The 24,658-nt window shown below is 39.9% G+C and overlaps 1 protein-coding gene across 4 annotated transcripts in view; it reads left to right on the top strand.

Moving 5' to 3' along the window:
• ACBD5 (acyl-CoA binding domain containing 5) overlaps positions 1 to 21,909 on the top strand; it is a 30,581-nt gene extending 8,672 nt beyond the window's left edge. For 3 of the 4 annotated variants that reach the window (XM_032114786.1, XM_032114868.1, XM_032115047.1), the window contains 8 exons: positions 8,572 to 8,709; positions 9,456 to 9,656; positions 10,387 to 10,493; positions 12,471 to 12,747; positions 13,972 to 14,171; positions 15,738 to 15,788; positions 16,070 to 16,179; positions 19,923 to 21,909. In XM_032114786.1, the coding sequence (XP_031970677.1) occupies positions 8,572 to 8,709; positions 9,456 to 9,656; positions 10,387 to 10,493; positions 12,471 to 12,747; positions 13,972 to 14,171; positions 15,738 to 15,788; positions 16,070 to 16,179; positions 19,923 to 19,935 (1,097 nt within the window). In that variant the 3' untranslated portion in view covers positions 19,936 to 21,909. The remainder of the gene's footprint in view (positions 1 to 8,571; positions 8,710 to 9,455; positions 9,657 to 10,386; positions 10,494 to 12,470; positions 12,748 to 13,971; positions 14,172 to 15,737; positions 15,789 to 16,069; positions 16,180 to 19,922) is intronic. The other variant, XM_032114960.1, reaches the window with a different exon arrangement.
• Positions 21,910 to 24,658: the final 2,749 nt, after the last annotated feature.

Here is a 24,658-nt window from a genome sequence, read left to right as displayed (position 1 = left end):
GGACCCTTCTCTGGACTACCTTGCTTCATATTGTACCCCGTCTTCTGGTCCATTCTGTTTTGAGTTTGCCTTCTGTTCTTCCATCAAACTTTAATCATGCAGATCGTTATCTAACTGTTTAAGAATTGGATGCCACTACCTCAAAATCAACAGTTTCTTGAATTAGTGGAGAAGAATTGTCTGTAAGTTCAGTGTACATCACATATGGATTCTGTATTGTCTCTAGCAGATTGGTCTCAACAGAAAAGTATAGCCTTTTAAAATTGTATTTCTAGTCTTTGTGGTTTCTTTGAAAATGTTAAATACAAACCATTGAAATACTGTCTTTCTGAACCAATAGAGCCTGTGGCTCCTTAATAAAGAACACAGAAGTCTGTCATGTCAGCATTGAAATAAATGACTTGTAACATCTACTAGAAAACCAAGACAAACTTACTGGATCCATGAGTTACAAATATCCAGACTTGAATATGTTGGTAAAGAAAGAAAAACAAATAATTCCCTCCAATAGGCTGAGCAAATCTGAGAGTTATTTTGAAAGCATGTAACCTGGGTAGTGTTTGGAAAGGTCATCCTGCAGCTGTATGAGAAGCTTGACTTCTCTGGAAAGCTGTGTCAGTAGTCTCTTTCTGACAGGTATGAAGTGCTTCTTTACAGAAAAAGCCACTGACAAATTATTTTTGGGTACATGAAATACTTGACATCAAAGAAGAAAGTGGGCTCTTAGCTGACATAGCACTGCAGAAGGGAAGATGCAACTCTTGCAGCATTATAGAAAGACTCTTGTTTGTAGCTGCTGGAAGAGTAGAGGGACTGTCCCATAAGGTGGGACGGTGCTTTAGAGGAGCAGCATTTTAACGTTTTGTACTTGCTAGTAAATGCACAAGAAATCTGATGTCTAAGCCAATGCTAAAAAGGCAAAGAAGTTTCCAAACACCATTGCTCAGTAAATGTGAAATTTTTAGAATGCACATTCAAGCTTTCTTGTGTAATACTTGAAGAAGCCAAAGGTGGGCTAGGATTGGCACCCTAGTCATCTGATACTGTGTGGAAAATATTGAGAGTTTCAGAACCAATTCATGCTTCAGAATGTTCCCCTGAAATGTTTGTGGATGCTTTCTTTTTTCTGAATGAGAGTAAACCAAAGCGGGGCAAGAAAATCCCTGTCTGACAGGCCCACACTAAGTTAAGGTATCTGAACAACTAAGCAAAGTATCTGGAAATTGTTTACAAGTTGTTCAGTAGAATTTTTCTGTATAATCTTTCTGCTTTGTGATAAGACATTTAATCTGTTCTAAAATCCTATCAAATAAAGACGACCCTTTGCCTGCATGCTGAGTAGTAATGGTGTTAGTAAGCCTGTGAAAAAATGAAGTGCTCCCTCCAGTAACAACAAGCTGAATACTGCAGAGGTGGTAGAAAGTTTCAGCATTATAATACTCTTAAACTTTGGCTTCCTAAGGAGTGTTTCTCGCCCGAAAACTTTGCTCCCAGCTGCGTTGCAGTTGCACCAGATGAAGGTCTATTGAAGTAAGGTGCTGTGTATTGTTGCATATGCTGGTTTTGGGCAATGCTGATGGCAGCATGGGCTGTTAGAGAGGAGCCTGTGCAGGGCACTGCTTGTGTGCATGGCAGAAGTTGGCCTGGCTCACAGGCAGACACAGCTGTTTAACAATTTGCTTGGTGTCTTCCTGCATTGGATGTGGGAGCTATGTTTAAAAAACAATACTCACTGAGGTCTGTGTGCTTTTAGAACAACCAAATACATGTAAACATTTGTATTTCAAGGGCAGTAGTTAGTACAGGACGTAGGTCAGCTTTGAAAAAAGTGAACCTGTTCTTCATTATTACTTTCCAAGTGGAAATACTTTTCTTACTCTTAAAACAGTATGTTTTCCAACTGTGTTTCTTTAGATTGCCTATGACTAGTTTATCTTTTTGAATAGTTTTGTTTTATCAAAGACCTTCTCAGATTATTTTCAACATCTTGGCTTTCTAATGGGGAATTTGGTGGCTCTTCCTGCTCGTGTGCGAGCCTTTGCAGTGAAACACACTGTTTGCTTCATAAGCTCACTTTTTCATGGCAGTTTGACTTCAAAGATACTTGCTTAACAGATTTCCTTCTCTTTCCTTCCACCTTTCTTCACTAGAATTCAGTGTTGGTGAATCTTCTTAGTCATTCATAAGAAGAGGAAAAAAAGCTAAAATCCATGTTGCTCTGAAGTGCAGTGCGTTATTAGGTTCTGTTAGTGGCTGCACCATAGTGAGGAAGTGCACTGAGGCAGGAGGAGCTGCTGGGTGTGTGGGTGAATGAGGTTTTTAAAATCCCATCCTTTAAACTTTTCTCCCCTTCTAGTTTCCAGTGATAAATTAACAGGTGTAATCAAGGTTACAGATGATATTCAGAAAGGCTAGTGTGAAACTTACTATACAATTTTTTTTGTTACTATCTCAGCAATTTAACCTTCAGAAGTGTCTAGAACATTCTCTCCAGCATTTGCTGCAGGCTGGGATTATTATAAAAGATTAAGGGCTGGGCCAGCAAGTGTCAGTCAGTGGAGAATCTCAGTGAGATGTGGAATCAGTGTCTCAACAAGCCATGACTTGTCCTGTTGCAATCTATACCTGCTTCAGGTTTTACACGCCAAATCTCAGCCTCCTTTGTGACTCGACTCCAAGCTGATGGCTTTATGTCAGTGCTGTCTAACAGTGCTGGAAATTAGGGCAGAGCATCAGTGTAGCTCTAAGCTTGAGTATTTCAATGGCTCTCCTCTCATTCAGAGTGGTAGAGAATATATTGCCACGGGTGAGCAGCAAAGTATCCTATTGTGAAAATGTAAGATTAAAAATTGTTTCTTTCTAAGTGGAGGGAGCTATGAGAAGATTTCTTCTATGAAAAAAAAAGCCTGTCTGTATTGTGATTCATGCTGGGTTGAGTCAGCAGTAACAGTTTTGGTGCATAACTGGTTGTTGTACTTGGATTTTTTTCCTTCCAGCCAGACAAGATTTCCCTGTAAAAGGGAAAGTAAATGTCAAAAGCTCTTCAGGTTTCATAATCTAGAAGAAGATGTACCCACTTGCTATAAAATTCTGGTGTTTTATATTTTAGCTGTCTCATTGTAGTTAAGATCTTGTGATGAAAGAACTGGAATCCCTATTTCTCACAGCTCTGTTCTATAAAGACAAGCTACAAAGAAGCCGTAGATAGAGGTGTGGGAGGCTGGGGAAGGACAGCTGTAGGTAGTCCTATCTTGATTGCTGTCAGAAAAGTTCCCAGTGGACACGGACTGGTGTTTCATGTTTAACTTTGTATAGCAAAAATAATTAATTATAGCCTTTAAGATGCATGGAAAAGACATTTATTTTACCTCTGAGGCTGTGTTTGATACGGGCTTTGTAAAAGGCAGTTCAGATGGTAGGCTTGGAGCAGATGGCAGGAGAACATGATCTTAGTGTTGTTTCACTTTTGTTTTTTTCTTGTACAGGGCAAAACAATTTTCGATTCGGGCTACAATATGTGACTCAGTAATGTGGCCTTGTGTTGTTTTCAAGCATAATTCAGTTTTCTTTATAGAGTTCTGAGTTCACTGTGCTCGTGTTTTGCATTTTCTGGGACAGAACTCAAGAGTGTAATAATGCTCCTTCCTATTTGCCATGCAAAGTGTAAGTTCCAAATGATGACTGTATCTCGTCTGCACAGAAGAGAGCTTAGCAAGTTTTGCTCCTCCCAGAGGGAAGTAGTACCGAACTTGGGGACATCCTGGATCCTGGAGTGATCTTACTATGCTTGCAAGTTACAATATCTAAGAAGCAGCTGTTGTTCATGTTCATTCTCACATGTTGGCTAAGGTGCTGACAGTAAGCTGGCAAAGCCTGCATCCGTTGGTCTTGCTGCACGTGCACCGCGTAACCAACCTGCATGTGCTTGGTGGCCCTGTGCTCTGGACATCTGGGGGCCTTTGTGGAACTACCTGCTAGTGCTGGGAATGCCTGTGGAGCAGCTGCTGTTCTCCCTGGGCTTCTGTCTGCCAGGAAATCCCAGGAAGGTTGTCTCTACTGCAGAAGGCTGAGGAGCATCAGGGAGGAGGGAAATGCATCCAAGTCAACCCCAAAACTTGGTATCTTTATTTATATGGCACATATTCTGAAAATTCAAGGGAAAAGGTACTGGTGAGATGGATGGAAATGACAAACTCAGTAGATAATATCCATTAGATGCTGGAAAGTGTAAAGGTCTGGGATGACTAGTCAGTAATCCTAAGTACTGTACTTGCAAGTTAATATAAATGTCTGAAAAGTTGCTGTTTTCTGTGTTTGTTCTTATCCACAAGCTATTGTTTTAATGCTTATTAATGGTAAATAAAGGGATTAAATTGTTTTATTAAATACAGTGGCATCTCTTTGGGTGTAACAGCCTGAAAAGCACATAAGCAGAGAGAGGAGTGCTGACAAAACAAGGCTGTAGTCTTTTGGAGTATATTAAAAGAAAAATAAAAATGAGGAGAGGCTTCTTTTTCTGTTATAGTAAAGTTTAGGAAGACTAAACCACAAAAAAAAAAAGGAAAACTATATAGAGGAAGATGTGGCTGCCCCAATATGTGTATTTAGGGTGTACATTTTTCAGAGAACTTGTACCTAATGCACTTAAATTTAAAAAAAATAAAACCATGGTAGTTAAAGTGATGAATTTTAGATTTTTCAGTCTGTGTTTCTGACAGACTCTTCTAAAATCTCTTTTTATTTGTGATGGGCTCTTGTTTGAGTAGTGTAGAACAGATGTTACAGAGCAGGCTGGGCCCCCGGAAATTTTCTTTGTAGTGTCCTACATTAAAAAGAATGTAAGGAAATGAGGGTATAGAAACTCTTGTTCTAGCTGAAGAGCTTATTGCTCCCAGATGCTTGCATGTACCTCTTGTGTCTCCTGCAGGCACTCCTTGCAGTATTTCAGTATATCAGTTTCAAAATGAGGTGGGGATTTGTGTAACCACGTGTATTGGAAACAGCAGAACATGGTTGCACAAACTTGGAATTGAAGCAGAGAGCCTACTTGGATCGGTAACAAGCATGAAACATCAAGGGTTGATGGCTAGAAAATAATTATAGTTACCTGATTATCAAAACAATTTTGTACAGTATATAGGTCTCCTGGCGGTTTAACATAAACACAGGCGTGCAGGGAGATCCCTTTACAAGGTGATACAAGTGTAGGTCATGGAAATAATCTTCTAGTGGCTAAGATTTTGCTGCTATTGAACAGATAATAAAGTTAAGGTATTTCATGAAAGCATGTAATTTTTATTAAACAATGAGGGTGTACACAGCTAGCTAAATATTTTATCATGTCTTTCATGTGCTGTTGTAGACTGGCTCCTGATCACTGGTGTTTTCAAAGCATGTGAGAGGCTGTAGTACTTGTATGAGGATGATACTGGGCTAACCATCAGTACAGGTCCAGCAATGCATGTTAATTTTGTATAAGCATTACATGCCTGTTCATAAAACAAAAATACAAGGCATTTGAGAAAAACCTGCTAGGCAAGGTTCTCTTTGCAAAGTGACCTTCAAGCTGGGGCATATCTACAGAGGCATTTAAGCTCTGAACTCCCATCTGGGTAACGAAAACAGCCTCAAAATATGTGGAGAGTTAGAGATCACATACTTCTGAGAAACTTAGCCCCATTATACAGGTCATTGAAAAGAATTGTAGTGCTCCCTTTAAAGAATATATTTAGAATGGCTTTAGAAATCCCTCAATAGAGCTGTAGAGCTGTGACTAGAAAATAAACATCTAGTGAAAGTTTGTAGAGAAGCTGCATGTCTGTTCTTCACATCCTTTCCATCTTGCCTTTTTTTTTTTTTTTTTGGTAAAATCGTCTTCCTTTCTATTTCGTCTTGTTACTGTTACACAGCTCCTACTATTTAGCTTTAAAAGCTGTCACAAATCTCACAGGTTGATGTTGTATGTAGTGAGATGAAAGTAATAAATGAAGAGGAATTCTATAGTATATAAACTATGGCAACAGAAAGAGCTACTAACATTTTGCATGCAGTTGAAGTGAGTAAATGAAATAAAGGGGTGAGGGGTGGCTGGGTGGGATTAGCACAAACCAAGTAAGGTTTTAAAAGCTTGCTTAACTTGTGTCATTCACATTAAGAATATACATTCCTCACAGAACAGCCATTAACCTACTAACAGGGGATGTAGAAGTCACTGCTACTTGGCTCTGTTTAGTCTTTAACCCTGTCACCCCCAGGATTAGTCATCATATCTGGTTCCTTAGCAGATACTCAGAGCAACGAGGATGGTAGCCAACCTTGGTTTTACCGTGTAGTAAGAGCAGTTGGGGATGGACCTGAGGAGGGATAGCAGTGTAAGGGTTCTGAGGAAAAGCACACAATCAGGCCTGGCCTTTCAAGTGGCCAAACTGTACAGGGTTTTGTTCTTAGAGTCTGCATCAAAGCAATGCCTCTTTATGGTCTTTGGGAGCACTGTTGCTAAGAATGACTTTGTGGAAGAAATATGCTCCTGATGGATTTCAGTTATCCAGGTGTCCTGTGGTGTGATACCATAAATCTGTAACTGTTGATACATTCTCCTAGTTCCTCCTCTTAATTTAAATGTACGTGATGTATCACTTAGAAGTTTCCCCAAATGAATAATCTCCTTACTGAAAGTAAGCGAAGAAAAAACATGCTTGAATGTTCAAAGACCTTCCTTTCAAAAAGAAAATAAGTAAATCTTAGGAAAAAGCTTATGGTATAGCTGGGGCTTTTTACAGTAGCTTTGGTAGGCTGAGGAGCTTTACAGTTTTAATTCGCCTTCACAGCTCAGTGTTCCTCCTGGTCTTGTCTTTCCTGTTCACTCCCACGGCTGGGTAGGACGCATGGATGATTGTGTCCCCGCTCCCTTGTTGTTCAAAAGGAAGGGTGATGTGTGCCTTACGGTGCCAAGGGGGCTGTGTCTGTGCCTAATGCTCATGCTGTGAGGACATAACTGTTGCCTTATACTTCTTATGCTGCTACTTCTCAGAAAAACATCTTGAGAACTTGGATTCACAATTAATGAAACACACACGTGAGAAAAAAGATGAGAATATGTTGGTATTTCTCTTTTGTGAAACAAATTTCTGTGCCAATAAGAAGTGTCCTTCAACAAGGAGAAAATGAGCAGGTGCTTATATTCTTGTACTGTACAAGACAGACAATTGCTTTTCCAATTCTTGTTTTACAATAAAGCAGGGTTTTTTTAATCTTCAGATAAGAGATGGGTTAGCAATCCAAAACAGTGATGCAGGGTGCCCACAGAAACATTACCTTGCAATAAAACTCAGGTGAACTTAATATTTAACATACTCATTGTTACTATACAGTAAGTTATTTTACCTTTTTTTCTTTTTTTTTAAGTGCTGTGGATAAGCTTGGAAACTAGAGAAGTGTGGGAAGGCTCTTCATGGGAAGGTTAAACTAGAAAAAAGCCTTAGCCTTAAATTAACCATGCAGCAGAGAAAGTAGTGAAGCTGATTTGGCAACTCCAGTGTAATTGGATACTATTTTGCTGTTTAATGTTAAGCCTAAATGTAAGAATAAATCTTTCAAGGTTCTGACAAGGGAACGTAGCAATTATGTAAATGAAATGCTGTGGTGACAACGAAAACAGTCAGATTTCAGCCGTGGAGCCAGTAAACTGTGTCTCACAGAACCTCTGTACCTTTATACTCTGTCCTGACATAGGAGGCTTAAATGATCGTCAGGATGTATTTGACTGTAACTTTTTTTACAGGATGTGGTAGAATTGTCCTTTTATATACTTCATATTTTTAAAGAGTCTTTACATTTCAGTTCTTTGTACAGTTACAGTAAATTGTGATCAAAGATATGGAAAACAAGGATTTGGTAGTTACTTAGTCTATTTCAATATTTGTTTTTTTAAATATTTATGAAAAAAATGCTCAGTGTATATATTAATGTCATCAACTTTTTCACTGAAATCAGAGAACTTATTTCCATGTGTCGTTTGCTAGGTAAAGATCTGTATAAATGTAAGTCTTCTTACCATATTTTGCATCTGCATAAATTACAGCAGATGTGTGGAATATTGTATTTACCTTATTCAGAATTCTGTTGTTCACATAATTGAATAGATTGTTTCAAGATTTGCCTTTGAACTGTGAGCAGTTTTGAAGCATTTCAGCCCAAAAGGGAAATTCTGTTAAAACACTGACTTCTGGGTTTAAAAGAACATGGCCACATCAGTCCCAGCTGCAGCTGTAACGTAAATACTGTAATAGGCTTGGTCTGAGTCTTCTTCTGGAAGTGGCTGCAGTCTCTTTCCTGTGGGTTGTCTCAGAGTCATTGAGAATATCTGCACCAGCGGTCAGGCACTCAGTGATGGGCCACAAAAGAGAAACGTTAAACCAATTAATAAAGAGCTTACAGAAATAAGCTGCCATTATTTGGTACATCTTCTAATATGGAAATACTTTCCTAGAACTGTGACTGATAGTTTTGGGGGTGGTGGTGTATGTTTGTTTCTTTTAAACTACATCTTTTTTTCTTTGCTTTTTTTCTTAGACCTTAGTAATGTTATGAATTCCACTCCAAATATAAAGGCTGTAAATGGAAAAGCTGAAAGCAGTGATAGCGGAGCAGAATCGGAAGAAGAAGGGCTTCGTGAAGAGGAAGAAAAAGAACTGCAGATAAATGGAAAGGGTAAGTTTTCCAGACCATTGGGTCTCCCAGAGTTATTCTTAGTCACCTAAGTGGTGAAGTATCATGAATGCTGTACTTTTCTAAGAGAATTAGATGCGAGTATATGTGAATGCGTATGTGAAAAATGTCTGTGTTTCAACCTAGGCTGTAAGAATTAAAACTAGTACAAATTTGTAAACTATGCCATATGATTTTTGACTTGCCTAGCAAGTTCTGTCAGAAGGTTATCTAAACATCTATACCCTGCATTGTTTTGGGTTTTGTTGCCAGTGCTTTTTTGTAAGAACGGTGACTGGCTACATGGCCTGTATGAGTAGAATTGAAAATTATTTTCTTCAGAGAAAATAAAACAGAACTTTCAGTGAGATTCATTCAGAGAGTCCATAAAGAATTGGATGCTGAAATAAGAGCATCTGCTGAAAACCAAATGAAATTGCATACTTAGAATTCTATACCGATGTTCTCCAAGGACATTAGGATTATTATTTCGTTTAGCAGAGAGACGTACTTTGGATTTACTTACTTATGTTTAAAGTATCTGCTCTTTATGCAAATTAAATTTTACATTTATACTTTTTATAAGGACAAGACAATCCACACAAATGGGAATCTAGGAGCATTTACATGTTTTGTTCTGCAGATACATTGTACATACGGTCCATTAGCAAGTTAGGTGCTTGAAGAAATATGTTTTGAGCTATTAGGTGTAGAGCTTTCTCTTTGCAAAGTTTTCTTTTCTTTTACAGATTATAAGAATGTGAAACCTGAATCAGCAGCTGCTAAGGATTTGGAAAGTATTGTTAGTAATGGCTGTTATAAGGACAGCTTTATCCCAGATATGCAGAATGGCATCCAGACCAAATCTGCCTTGAATGGCTTGAACCCAGAGGAAGAAACAAATAAAATGGAGCCAAGCCTAGAAATAGCTCATAATGCTGCTCACCAAGGTATTGTCCTTCCAAGACCATGTTTTCATTTGCATATGTTTTTCATGAAATACATTCTTTTTCTGAAAGCTTAATCCCAGGATTCAGAGAGTAGCAATGGTGTCTTTCAGTTGCAAAAACCTGAAGACAGAATACTAAAAAAAAACCCCAACTAATTCCAGTTTAAAATAAAGCTTTTTTTTTTTACTATGTCCTACAGAAAGAGAGATGAATTCAGAGACAGAGAGGCCCAAGCCTACAGAAATAGAATTGTTTTCTTGTAATATCATTATGTTACCTATGCAAATACTATTTGCCTTTGAAAGTGAATTTGTAGTAAAACAAAAATCACTTATATCTGATCTATCATTCTGAAAGGCTGAACATTTTATAAATGCCAATTTGTTGAAACTGGGATCTGAATATATACTTTTAATACTAATGTAACTTTAGGCAAAACTACTTTATACTGAGCTTAGGAAGGAGATGGTAATGAAAAAGGCAAAATTAAAATTTATAATGCAGAAAAGTCAGTATGAGGTATAGTTTTCCCACAGTAAAGGTTTTATGTAATTCCTAAATTAATATAACATCTTTATTCAGAATCTAAGTTTAGGATGACAGTCGTAGATAGACAGGTCATTAACTGATGCTCACCTACACATTTTAACTCATTGCACTAGTCTTTGCCAGGGTTGGCTCAACTGACTCGCATTTACAAAGCAGGTGTGCTATCCCCCCTTCCCTGCAGGTGCAAGTGAAGAGAATACTGAAGAGATCTCAGCAGCTCAGCATTTAACCAGTGATTCAGACAGTGAAGTTTATTGTGACTCTATGGAGCAGCTTGGACTAGAAGAGGTAGGGGTTTAGTATTCCTGGGTGCATTTTGAAGCTGGTATGCTGCTTATTTTTTAATAGGTTCCTCTCCATCAGGTGAACATGGAGATGCAGAGGTGAATGATGTGGCTCATGCATGCTGTCCTTCTGTTTGAACTATTTGTCAGCATTTTACAACTTGGTTACTGCTGATCTAAAAGCCTTGAAGCCCTCAGAGAATTTATGTGAGGAGAAGGCTTCAAAAACAACAGTATAAAGAAACAATTGTTAAAAAAGGAAGAACAGTACAAAGAAACTAAGGTCTGTGCCCACAAATTAATTTATGGTCTCATAACATGTGTAGGGACCAAAATTCAGCTATTTTTAAGAAACGGGAAGTATCTTTGTAACAATTCACTTTTTGCTTGCTTTTTTTATGCCCTGATGAATTCTGCATTTGTTTCTTAGAATAAATAAAGAATAAGCATTAGCAGGTGGCCTGTAGACCAGTGCCTGCAAGTAGCCTAGGTCTAAAGTGGGAGATAACAAGGACTTCTGTGTTCTCTTGTATTCTCTTCAGTCATAATGTACATCTCTGACTTTCCTATAAAAGGTGAGCACCAACTGTGCTGCCGTAGTTTTGACTGGATTTGTGCTCCTGCTCATTACTACTCATAACTGTAGCCTTAGGTGGCTTACTGGTCTAGACCTCCTTCAGAGGCCCAGGTTAAGTGTGGGCTTTGTAGATTGTACTCAGATACCTTGTTTCCTAATTCTAGAGAGGAATATGTGAATGGGGCCTGGGATCAGAAAAGCCAGTAAGCACTCAAATATTGCATCATTCTCTTGTCTAGCTTTTCCCTGAGTATGTAGGGAATTAATTTTAACAAATCAAAATTTTGCCCAGTAATGAAGCATGCTGGGAAATGTAATTTGATAGAAGTGCTGCAAGCTGTCTTATCTAGCTGATTTCCCAATCTTGTGTATTGTTCAAGCTTGTTTGACATTCTTTAATTGAAGTGGGTGGATAATTTGTCAGTTTCCCAACCTGCATGAGGAAAGTTCTAGTTTTGCACAAAATAACAAATGTTTAGGTATATGTAAATAAATACACAAGTAGAACTACAGGTGAATGAACTCAAACTAGAAGAGGTTCATTTAAAGAAATAAATACAGCTGTTTCTTCGAAAAAAAGTGGCAAGCACTCTGCCCTTCAGTTCTGATGATCCAGAACTGCTGTTTGACAAATCTGGGCAGCAGTTTCCATTTCTCTGGCCATCCTTTTGGTTATTTTGGCCTCTCCATGAAAGTATTTTTTGGCTAACTGAGGTCCTGAGTCTGCTTCAGCATATCCTTGTGCAAGGGCCTGTCCTTGCCCTATGTCAAGGGCTGATAGAACCACCCACCATAAGACAGTCCTGGTGCAGAACCTGAACAGCCCCTGTGTCCTCCTTTTTTAATGTCCTCCTCCAGTACCACCAGTTTTGAGTGAGAAGTCGATAGAATACTCTGCCTTTCCTTTGTGTGGTACAGGGTGCCGCCAAGCTGTTTTGAGCAGGCTGATGATAAAGCAGCGTGCTCTTTTTGCTGTGAGTACAAACTGCCTACCAAAGGTTGCTGACAGCATGGGCCTTCTGACTGCGGGTCCCAAATTCAAGTGAAGAGACTGTTTTACTGTCTAGGTAGCAAAGCCAGTTTTACAGGGAAAACTGAATGGTTTTAGACCTTAATGTTCTATTTTAGTAATTATTGAGTATTAGTGTATGTTGGAAATGTCTAAAGAAATTCCTGTGGCATCACTGTTGTGAGATTTGCCTGAAATGCCTTCTCAATTTGGAAATGACATTTAGACAATAGTAAGTATATTCTACAGGAAAACAACTGCTGCCCTCAAAAGAAAAGTCTTAATTCTGGGCAAAGTATTTTCTTAATGTGAAAGTAAAGATGATATTTTTTCCTTTTTAATGTTTAACTGTCATATTTTACAGAATTTAATTACTTGCTAATGTTAATTTGTAGCCCTTGGAGATCATCACATCAGCTAAAGGATCTTTAAAGCATTCATCCCATTTCTTGGATGTAGATCACAGTCTTCTGTTAGAAAATACGGATTTTCCAAGGCACACTTGCATGACTTATGGGAATCTCCAACCTGGAAATACTGGAGAGGGAGTAGCTGAAGAACAAGGTGAAGTCAAATGTGGAGGAGAAGATGGCAAAGCCAGTAATGGGGGTCCTCACAAGGAGAAAAAAGGTGGAGAAAAATCAGATTTCTACAATGTCAGAAGAGGGAGAGGTACTGTGACCCTGCATTTGTGTTCCCCACTCTCCTCACTGCCGTAAGTTACTGGTGCCTGAGAAGCACCTGTCAACACGGTCCAGTGGGACAGTCATGTGTATAGTGCTTCTGCTCTTCACAATAAAAATAGATGACAGAATGCTAATACAGTGGGTAACTTATACTCCAGCTGCTGCTTATGGCACCTAGGTTTTTAGAGATGTAACCCTCAAAACCAGTCTGTGCCTGAGAAGAGTTTCTTTAGAAGTTACGTATTTATTGTTAAATACATAGGCATTTATAGCTCTGTGGTGGTTTATCTGAAACCATGGAATGCCTTGGAAAGGTATCAGTGACACATTGTTTTGTATGTAATTGGACTGTTAGCCACACCTTTGAGTGATCCTGATACTATCCATTATGATTCTTAAAACTTAATGATTCTTAATCCCATAATAGCCCAGATGTTCAATTTATGTTGAACCTCTGCGCTTTTTAATTCCGTAATACTTCTAATACTGTCACCTACAAGAAGCACCGTATTCCAGTGGCATGATCTGTAAAGTCAAGGATAAAATTAGTTTATCTTGTACTTACAAAAAAAAAAGGCAGAAAGTATTTTATTTATATATAGCATGTCTTTTTGTATAGCACCTATAAGTAATCAGATGGAAAAATTAAAAAGAAAATCCAGATAAAACATTTCTGTTGAAAACTATTATAAAGAACATACTATAGTTAACCATCTCCTCTCCTCTTGTTTTACTGAAGTTTGCTACTTACAGGCAGAAACATGACAGGCTAGTGGTAGTTGTATCTAGTTTAAGCAAGTATTGTAGATTTCAAATAATTATCTTATCACTGTATTCCAGAGATCTTTGTTTTCCAGCTGGACACTTTGCCAAACTTAAAACACATACTAAGACAGATCTTACTTTTTGCTAGGGCAGAATTTACTACTGAACTTGACTGGTTGTGAATTAACAGCTTTTTCTAAATGTTTTTGCAGTTCTAGGAATTTGAGTTGTTCTAGGAATTTGTCACACTGAGGCTGTAGGGAAACATCTCAGATGACATTTCAGTGACCACCCAGTGCTGCTGAACTGTCTGAATATAGCCTGTGACGAGGAGTACCACACTCCAGGGTGAAAATTGAGGGAGGAAATTGAACTGTTAAACATTTTCAGTAGAGTCATAGCCCATTCTGTGTTTTTTGTTTCTGTTTTTCCCCCCTCAAAACAGGACATAGACTTCAGCCTTTAGGACATGGTTCCCAGGGTGGCCAGATGGGCAGTGGAGGGGATGGTGAGCGCTGGGGCGCCGACAGAGGTCCCCAGGGAAGCCTCAATGAGCAGATTGCAGTAGTGCTGATGCGGCTGCAGGAGGACATGCAGAATGTCCTGCAGAGGCTGCATATGCTGGAGGCTGTTGCAGCATCACAGGTACTATTCTTTGGAGTTACTTGATCACCTTTTACTAAATGTCTTTGGATATTTGTGTGCTTTTTCAGATTAAAATTTCAGACAATATTTTCTTAAACTGTAAAGACATTTCAGTTATATTCTGTAGCTGAGTCCAAGTTAAAATTTCCTATTGGTACTTACTCTCAGGAGCACAATTCAGGACTCTGGTACATGTGAGCAAAACCATGCATTTTCACCTAGAAATTAACCATATGTTATTTCACTGATTCTGATCAGACTAATCTTAGCCATAGTTACTGATACACATTACACAGTTTCTATATGGAGACTCCGTAGTTAATGTTAGTAGTACATGATCCCAGAGAATTCAGAGTATTTTCAGAGAAAGTGAGAAATTATCTTCATCTTTCAGATGGTGGATGTTTGCAGGCAGAACTTCAGATTCCATTTTTCAGTTAGCAAAAGACTTGATTGTTCATAGCTTTCTTTCCTCGTGAAGTAATCCAGCTTTATTGGAATTGTACATCGTGTCCTCATGCAGCCAATAGAGCTCTTAAGCAAGTGTGGATGTGGATTGATACAGTGTTTCTTTTTCCTTCTGTTTCAATAGAAATACTGTATTCTTCGGGAGAATAGAACATGTTGTGAATATAGTTGAACCAGCAACCTGAAAATGTTTGGTTTTGTTTGACTTGCTGATATATTTCGATCTCCATGAGAATGAGCAAGCTGTACAAGCACTATCCTATGGGATGCACATGTTCCAAATCTAAGGCAGCCATGGAAAAGGACTTATTAAAAACATAATTTTGCTGCATCACAGATACTCAAGAATCTAATGTTTGGTTAAATACAGATTGATTTTCTTTCTTTGCCTGAGCAATGTGTGAAGAAAGAGTAAAAGATTCTTCCCCAGCAGTTCATGCTGTGCTTGCTGTCCTTATGTAAGGAGAAGCAGAAGCTTCTGTTCCACGCTTACATAAATTAAGAAAGACCTAGAAAACCAGCTGCTTTGCTTCTGTGGTAGCACCACAACAGTGTATGGGAATAGTCTTGGAAAGTTTCTTGTACTTCCATTTTCAGGATTGTCTGGAAGACATGGAACAGAGTATTCTCTTTCCTTTATGGTGTTAGACATGGCTGTAGCTGTAGCCTAGGGCAAACTAAAACAGTGCTTTTAACCTTAGTATAGACTGGTGTTGAGACATGCAGTCATCCAAATTAAGCTGCTGGGATTTCTGCTCTGGGTTGGAACTGGGACTAGACCAGAGTTGAGAAAGTTTTAATGACAAATTGGGCAGGGGAGCCTTCAAAAGCTGTAAAAGAGGTCCAGTAAGAGACACTGATTAATTTTCTAAGACACAGAGATGTGATAAAATTACTATAAAGAGTAGTGGAAACATGAGAGGTAAGTTAGCAGCTATGTGGGATCGCATGGGGGTGGTTCTGTGCATTAAACTGTGATATATACAGATTGCAAAGCCATCACAAGATGAAAAACCTCATATTCTTGTTTTGTGAAGCAGAAGAATTTTAATTGCAATTTCCTTTTTTATACTTACCAGCATTTGTTTGTATTTAAAGGCAAAACCTGCAACACTACAGTCAAACTACCAGCCCGCCTCCTCTGTCAAGGTAAAATACTGTTTTTATGATCTGTAAAAAGTGTGAACTGTGAAAAAAGATGAGTTTTTTATCTCTAGCTCTTGGTACATGCTTTTTGTATTGTCTCTTCCTTGACTAGGAGATAAAAAATAATCTGTCTAAGGAAATTACTTGATAGAGTAATCTTTTCTTCTTGTCTTACTATTATTTTCTGCTTTGGTACTATAGCATTTGAAGTGATGGAAATACACAGGTGGTATTCAATATGTGCACATAGATGGCTGACTGGAATTTTTTTCTATTTTCCTTAGAAACCATCATGGTGGCCCTTTGAAATTTCTCCTGGTATTTTAGCTTTTGCTATTGTATGGCCATTTATTGCCCAGTGGTTGGTACATGTGTATCTCCAAAGAAAGCGAAGGTAAAGAAGTGCATTCAATAGAATACATACACTGTGTGTCACTTGTTTAAACCAATAGGTAGTATTACCATGTTATTTAGACAGGACATAAAATTCTTTGCCTTCCAAGTTTGTCAATATAAGAAAGTATTGGTTAATTTGCCTTTATATGTAATATGCTTTATATGTGGCAATTTATGTTTAAATCTGTGAAATGGGATGCTGGATGAATAATTTCGAGCATACACAAGTGGAGTGAGGCTGGATAGCTTGGAAGCGTCTCCATGATCCTCTCACTTCTCATATCCTCTTGAGCTATTTTCGCTGCTTCTAGACTCCCTATTCCCCTTGTGCCATGAGAATTGTTTTCCTATCACATCCTTTGTAGAGTGCCATCTGTCACCTATATTTACAATCTACTAGCACCTTACTATTATATTTTTGTAACATCTACCTTGACTTCCTTCAGCTGAAGGACAGTTGTACTCTGGTCTTGCCTTTTCTTAGCTCTTTAAGCATCAGATCAAGTGAGTGTTGTCTAGTTGCTGTCTGCTTACTTCAGCCTCATACCTGATTTTGTTAGCTTAGTATGCTCTTGGCTTTTACATTTTTTTCCTCTGTCAGTCTGCAGAGAGTTTGCATGTGTGTGGATCCTGGGAGAATTAGCTGAATTTGTTCTAGCTTTTTAATGTTTGCTAGTTTTCATGGTATAGTTTTGTCTCCTGTGGTAAACCACAGGAACAGAGTGGTTGAGGTTGAAAGGGGGCTCTGCAGGTCATCTGGTCCAACATCCCTGCTTAGCCAGTTGCCAGTTGCCCAGGACTGTGTACAGGTAGGTTTTGAATAGCTCCAAGGAGGGAGGCTCCACCACCTCCCTGGGCAACCTGTGCCAGTGTTTCTCTCTCCTCAGAAATGCTCCAGTCCTTTAATGTGGCCCTTTGTTGGACTCTCTCCAGCTTGTCCATGTCTCTCATGTAGCCAGAAGCAGATAGAGCACTCCAAGTGCGGCCTCTCCAGTGCTGAGTAGAGAGGAAGGATCACCTCCCTCACCCTGTTGGAAGGGATAATGCAGCCCATAAAACCATGGGCCTTTGCTGCAAAGGCACATTGCTGGCTCATGTTTACATGGGGTCCACCAGCATGCCCAGATCCTTTATTGTCTAGCTGCCTCCCAGCTGGGCAGGCCCCAGCACATACTGGTGGCTGGAGTTGTTTCTCCAAGCAGTGCTGGGCTCAGCACTTCCCCTTGTTGTACTCCATGAGGTTCCTGTCAGGCCATTTTTCCAGCCAGTTGTGGTCCCTCTGGATGGCAGCACCAGCCTCTGGTGTATCAGCCACTCCCAGTTTTAATCTGCAGTTTTGCTGAGGATGCACTCTGCCCCATCATCCAGGCCATTGTTAAAGGTGTTAAACAGGACTGGCCCCAGTGGGGACCCCTGGCATTCACCACTAATTACTGGCATCCAACTACACTCCTGTCGCTGATCACCACTCTTTGGGCCCAGCCCATGGCTTTGTAAACAACACAGCACCCACAAAGGCTGCAAATCTGCCAGGGAGTTCCCCAGGCTCAGAGCTGTCAGCAGCAGCACTGGTGTTGCTGCACTGTGATGAAACCAGAGATTGCACTACTAAGGCTTTCAGGCAGTTACACACATTTTGCTTATTCTTTGCACTAGCAAGTGGAAATTTCCCCTTGTCAGCAAGGACAAAGTTGGGTTTTTATAAAACAAAACATTTTTTTTAGTATTTTACGTGAAGCTTCTATGAACTTCAGTGTTCTGGTAATTGCTCTTGCATGGCTGTGTTTTCTCTCTCTCTCTGAACAGTGCTGTTCTTGAACACCTTTTTTGATCATCTGTTCTGATCTCTGTAGCACTCTCAATCCAAGCACTCTCAATCCAGTCACAGGTTCAGTCAGAAATCAGTTTTTAGAAAAGCATCCTTTCCAGCAATTTTTCTAGTATTTTCTCATAGTGATTCAGAGCTTTGATGAATAAATACATGGTACACTATTAAAAAAAAAAAAAAAAGCCCTAGGGTATATTACTGTGTCCTGCAGCCATAGGGAGGAGGAGAGAAGATCCAGCAGGCAGGAATTGTGCAGCAAGATTGATTTATTTAATTATTTTACAAACTCTTGACTTTTTTCTTCATAGTCTAATTGGACAAAGGATCAGCCACCCCTTGGGGTGATTGGCTAAAATCCTAAAACATCCATTGTCAAAATAGTTTTCTACTATACCATAAACAAGACTTTTCAAGGCTGCAGGTGTTTCATTGTTTACATAACTCTGCTACCTCTCCTGTGAGAGAGAAAAGTCTCTCATGGGCTTAGAAAACAGCAAGAAAATCCTTGCTAGCAGCATTTTTGTATCCACAGTACACTACTTTTAGTTTGGATTTGTCTAGCTTCAGTTTTCATCCATTAGATTTTCCTGTATCTTTATGTAGCTGACAAAGAGCTTGTGATGTGTTTTTCCATGGGTACTTTTTTGCTATCACCAGGTCATCTCATAATCTCTTGCTTAAACAAAACAAATGGAGCAACTGGAATCTCATTTTAAAATTGTTTTCGAGTCTTAGGATGATTCTTGTGCCTCTTTCCCAAACGCTTCAGTTTTTCAACATTCTTTTTGAGTTCTGGACACCAGTATTTGTACCAGTGGTAAAACCAGTGCCAGTGTGAAACACAGAAATATAGCCCCATGTTTTGTTTACTCATTCATGGATTGTTTTGAGATGAACTTCAAGAACAGAAACAACGAAAGAATCTTCTGTGTTCTTCAGCTTTTCTGTCTGTTTCTGAAGAAGTCTACTCATAGCCAGAATTTAAGGACTATGTGCTTCTGCAGCACGTTTCTGCCTGGAGTTCTAGCTCCTTTAGCAGTGCGTAGGAAGCTGATCAAGTACACTCAGTGAGAAAATGGAATTGCAAAATGAGTCTTGCTCTCCTGTCCCGTGGCCAGTTTCAGTTTGTGCTCGGTTAAGGTGTGCGAGCTCTTAGGCAACAGCTGTTCACAGTGCCTGCACTGACCATGTCTGTACTTTTTGTTTTAAACTACATGAACTGTCCCTGCAGCAGAAACCATGAGTCTCTGCTACCATGCAAACTTCTCTCATGCTGCAGCTGTGGAGCCATGAATTCTAAACTCTTTTGCACAGTGAAGCAAATTCCGTGTAACTGGTGGAGGGACAGCCTTCTGTAACCAAGAGCTTTGTGTTTAGCTCTTGTCCCTGGACAAAGGTAGCTCAGCTCCCTCTGAACTCCCCACTGTACAGCATCTCTTAACCTGTCCCCTCTTCCTTTATGGGAAACTTAATGCTGAAAATCTGGGTATTCATACTGGGGCCTTCACTGAAGAAGGCTTGAAAACCTGAGTCCTGAGGGCCCTAAACCCAGATAGAAATATATTTTTATAATAATAAAAGTTGTCTAGATTCAGGGCATGATTTTAGAACCCTCTAACTGTAAATTTTTTGGAGTCCTGGGGAAAACAGCTCTTAAGTGCTGCTCTGCTGAGCCAGCACACATGGGGTCAGGGATTGTTCTGAGGAATTCCATCTGCAGTTCCAAATTCTTAGTGAATTTTCTACTCCTTGGTGTAAGAGGGCAAATTTTCAGGTGTCTTGAAGCTGTGTTGTGTTTTATTGAAATGGAGACCTTTCACATGTGACCTTAATTGACTGGTTTGTTTAGACAAATGAAAAATCATGTCATATTTGAAGGTATATTAAACTAACTTATTTGTTTCCTCTTCTAGAAAACTGAACTGAGAATTCGTGACTATGCTTAAGGACTTCTAGAAGATGGCCCTGGAAAGCAAAGGAAGTATGAATTCTCATAGAATCTCAGAATTTGGGATGATCTTCCTTATATTACAGTAATATTTTGTACTACCTTTGAGCTAAACGTTTAAGGACTAATATTATTGAAACTTGAATGATTCACAGCTCCTAGGTTACAAATAAATTTAATAATTCCATCCTCAAAACCATATGAACAATAATTATTTTGGAATGTGCTTGTGGATAGGGCTTCAGTAATTACTGGCCTTGCTGATGTCAGTTGATGAAGAGAATAACGTCTTTGTAAAAGAATAAGTCAAAAACATGTAAAGCTGTCACCTTAACATTGAAATAATTTTACAGTCCCAAGATCCCTGCCTGTTTTTCCATAGGGTTACATATTACCAGGTGAAAGCTCTAATAAAGCATAAATTCAATGCATTATAAGCTGTTGGAAAAATACAATATTGCTCTGAGGAATTCAACTTGTTATTTTTGCTGCTAAATCAGTGTGGGGCAATTTCCATATATATTGGTCTGAAATGAAGTTGAATCCTTCACTTATCCTGTAAAATTGTAAAGGAGATTTGGGAATTTGTATATATCCTGAAAGTTAGAGCCATTAATAACGGGGACTGTCAAATACAAGTTTGGAAACAGCGTGTGGTACAAGGGATCCATGCAAAGAGGCTGCACCTTATCTTTTTAACTTTCATAATTGTATTCTTGTTGACAACAGCTTATTTTAACTGAAATGCATAGTTTAGGCACAAGGTGCTTTAAAATGAGATGAAAACTAGCTCTGTAAGTCTAGCTCTAAGCCTCTAAAGAGCTCAGTGCACTGTAAGTTTTCTGTTGGCAGTTTACGTTAAAATAAATTAAGATTTAATCTGTTGTGGATTTTCGCCAAGTCACATCATGAAACATATCAATTCTGGTATGTCTCTCTTACCCTTCTACTTCCGATCAAAAAAACCTTTTCAGCTAATTTTGGAGCTGATTTTTTTTCCCCACAGAGTATTTATTAACCCATATACAGATAGAGGAACAACATCGTGAAATTTGCTTGACTAAAGCATGCTTTACACTTAATTTTAAAATAAATTATAAGGTGTCTAAATCTCTGGAAAATGCAAATGCACTAAAATTAGATTTGACAGAAAACTTACAGTTTGCTATGAAGAATTGTATCACAACATAATCCATGGTTAAGCTCTGAATCTTCAGAAATTTCACCACTATTGATGTGCTTTCATTTTCCACCTGGACTACATCCTATAAATAATTTTTAAGGAAAGTTTTTTTGGTCCTTCCTGAAAATTTTTTATAGTTTGGAAAACATTTTTCATACAAGCTATACTGTATAAAAATGTAATCACAGAATTTAATGTTGGTTTTACCAGAGAAATTTTAATCTTGTTTTTTAGTTACGTGCAGATTTTTTTAGTTACTTTTCCCCTCTTCTGGTTTTCTTATTGTAAAGCTGAATTAAAAAATAAAATAGTTGTAAGCTCTTTCAAGACTTCTGTAACAAGCAGATGATTTCATGTGCCAGAGATGAGTTTTGGCATGAGATGTACTGAAAACTCAGGTTTGAACAAAGCTTATCCTGGAAGGGAAGTTCCGCTGGGACCTGAAGCCATTGTGCCTGAGCTTAAAATCCTTAAAGTGATTGATTTCTTATCATAAGGGATAGAAATCACACAGGAAGGATGCTTGAGCTTGAAGGTCACATGAAAACCCCAGCCTCCTGAAGCAGCATGTCTTCTGCCAGGACAAAACACCCTGGAGTGCCTCCCCAGCTCAGAACGGTGTCACCTGTAGGAGTCCAGCTCTTAGAGAGGGGACAGACATTCCCAAAGGTACCTAATTGTTAATTTCCCCCTGAAATAAATATAGGCTTGTACTATTCTTGTTATTTATTGATGTTTCAATAAATCACTCCCTTAATATTTTGTATTTTATCTTGAACTTAATATTTACTAAATGCTCTACATCAGATGCTGTGACTGTACAGAAGAGCCTGGTGGCTGTACCATGAAGAATCAGTCTCAACCTGAAAGTTGTAATACAAAACAACATCACTTGAGTAACAATTCACTTGTAACTCAGAACTGGGCCTATCTCAAACTCACCATAATTTGAACAGGTTCCTATTTAGCTGGTATTTCAGCCTAAAGGTAAGGAAAACTGATTTTTATTTTTTTTAATCATTTGCCCAGGTGCAAAGAGACACAGCTGTGATGTGGAGGCAGTAATAGAAGCAGATGGCTGGAGGTCAGACCTGGGTTACATAGTTTCAGCCTGTGCTCTCCTCAGGAGGGCTGGGAGCCAAAGCCCTTCTGCAATAGCGCTGGAAAAGGCCAAACCCAGCCCAAACCTCCACTTGTGAAGCAAACATCAGGCTGGTTTCCTGCAGCAAGTCAAACTTCACCTGAAAGGCAGAAGTTTGCTCTGTATCAAACCAGATTAGAGACATTGCACCCCCTCAGAGCTGCTCAGCTGAGAGCATGGAAGCAGCGCCAGGTCTGTGTGTGTGCATGGTGCGGTTGTTCCATCCTCAGGGCTCTGTTTCTTCTGTTCTGGTGCTGTGGCAGCACAGCAAGTGCTGAGATGGAGCCATCTTTTCTTGACTCATTCTAGTTATGCAGAGGAGGAGACTCCCACCCTGCACCAGTTACAGGCCCGCTCAGGACTCTGCTCTGCTGCCATTAAGTACACAAATGTAGCTGGTACTAAAGATTGCAGGCAGAGGCTAGCAAGTTATGAACTAACTGAAGGACATACACTGTATGAGAAAGTAGTAGGTATTTCCTTACTTAAAATCACTGTCTTTGCTGAGGTAGTGGGATGCAGTCAGGGTTTCTTTGTGTAAAAATCCATCTGCCCCACTCCCAGCACGGGCAAAAGTACCACAGCTTAAAGAAAAACAATATGCAGAAGCAGCAGCACAACTACACTATTTTATTTTATATATTTACACAAAAGTAAAGTAAATTTTGAAGAGTGAATTTTGAAGTAAGTCTGAAGTGAACTTTTGGAGAATGGAGTATAGAGGAAAAGAATGTATTTTATTGCCAGAGTAACCATGGGTAAATCTGATCATGCTGAAACTAGAACCTCTGAGCTTGACAACACATGGCAGCACTTCAGCACCTTGGCCCCCAAATATTGCCCCGTGTGTTTAGGGGAGCCCAACAGCACATGAGGGCTGGGAATAACTGTCCAACACTGCTGCTTCTGTATAACAAAGTGCTACACTGATCTCTACAGTAGTTTTTAGATGGACTGTGCTAATGGCCGATAAACTGTCTCCCAAGATAACCTGGTAGCTACAGAATTTATATGTAGGTTTTGCACATAAAGTTTACGCCTTCAGGGAGCACCATGTAACAGCTGGAGTACTTGTCAAGTGGTACTCCACAGCTCCTACGGATCACAAACTTTTGCCAGCCTACACAATTATTTGTAGACCATTACTAATGAGAAGAAACTTTAAATCTCTTCCAGCTACTATATTACACCTTTTAAACTTTTACCTGTAGTTTCAAGTCAAGCAACAAGTGGGGCAAAACCAGTGGGATTAAGAGTTGACAAGGAATTCCACGTTGAACAATAAAGCTAGGATTCACCTTTTTACAAAAGATAAACCCCACCAACCAAAACAGCCCACAACAAACAAAACCACATTGGGGAGGCCAGTGGGCCTGCTGGACAAGGAACAAAAGGAGTCCTACAGTGAGATAAGTCCTAGGTTCCTTTCCAGCTTATGGTGGCTCAAAAGCTTCCCCCCAGAATGCTCTGTTCTGTTATGTTAATGTACCCCAGTTCTGCTCCCCTGGTTGGCTCCATTGGCCACCACAACCCTTGTTACCTGATACACCCTCAGAGTTTCTCGATTAGTTCCCTTACCCTGGACACCCCATTGCTCTGCCCCAGGACTTCTCTGAAACCTTGCACGAGTGCGGGTGCATTAAATCTCTCCTGTAGAACCCTATGCGAAAACTCTTCCTGCTCATTCATTGTCAGACTGTTTTAGCTGGCTGTCTGTTGTGTGTGCGTGCAAGTGTGCTGGCTGCACCAAGAGGCTTCCTTGGAGGCACTTTTGGGAAGGTCATGGCATGTTACCATCTAATAGAACCGCAACAATTGGCGCCCAAACAGGGACTTCTTCAGAACACCCCTAAAAGTGTCTCTAGCAGCCTGTGCTGCTGGAAGTTCATGTTTGGCACAGCTGCTTCACCGAAGAGGAAGATTACAGGGTCAGTCAGAAGTGGCGAAACAGCTTGCCCAGAAGGCATGGGGATGCTGCCAGGGCCCCCAGGCGCACCTTGGCGCGGGCCACCAGGACACAGCCACTGTGCATTCCTCCACAGGACCCCACCGCCTCCAGCAGGCTGTCCAGCGAGTGCTCCTTCAGCCGTTTCAGCAGCAAGTAAGTGATGGCCTTCAGCTCCTGCTACAGAAGTAGCAGCAGCGCCCACGCCTCCTGTCCCCCGCAACTCCGGGAAGCTGCTGTTGACCACACTGTACAGGCAGCGGCAGCGCTTTCTTGTTCCCCCAGGCCCTCCAGCAGCAGCTGGGGGAGGACGGCAGCGGGAGGAGGCTGTGTTGCCCAGCTGCCGCTCCAAGAAGAGGCAGCAGGTCACAGTCCAGCTGGGGGCGCGGAGCCGGCCCCACGCCACTCCACCAGGAGGTCCCCGTGTGGTGC

This window comes from Corvus moneduloides, chromosome 1 (assembly GCF_009650955.1).
Source record: "Corvus moneduloides isolate bCorMon1 chromosome 1, bCorMon1.pri, whole genome shotgun sequence".
NCBI classification, from domain to species: Eukaryota; Metazoa; Chordata; class Aves; order Passeriformes; family Corvidae; genus Corvus; species Corvus moneduloides.
Note: the sequence above shows the minus strand (reverse complement) of the source record. Positions and strands in the feature narration are given on the sequence as shown.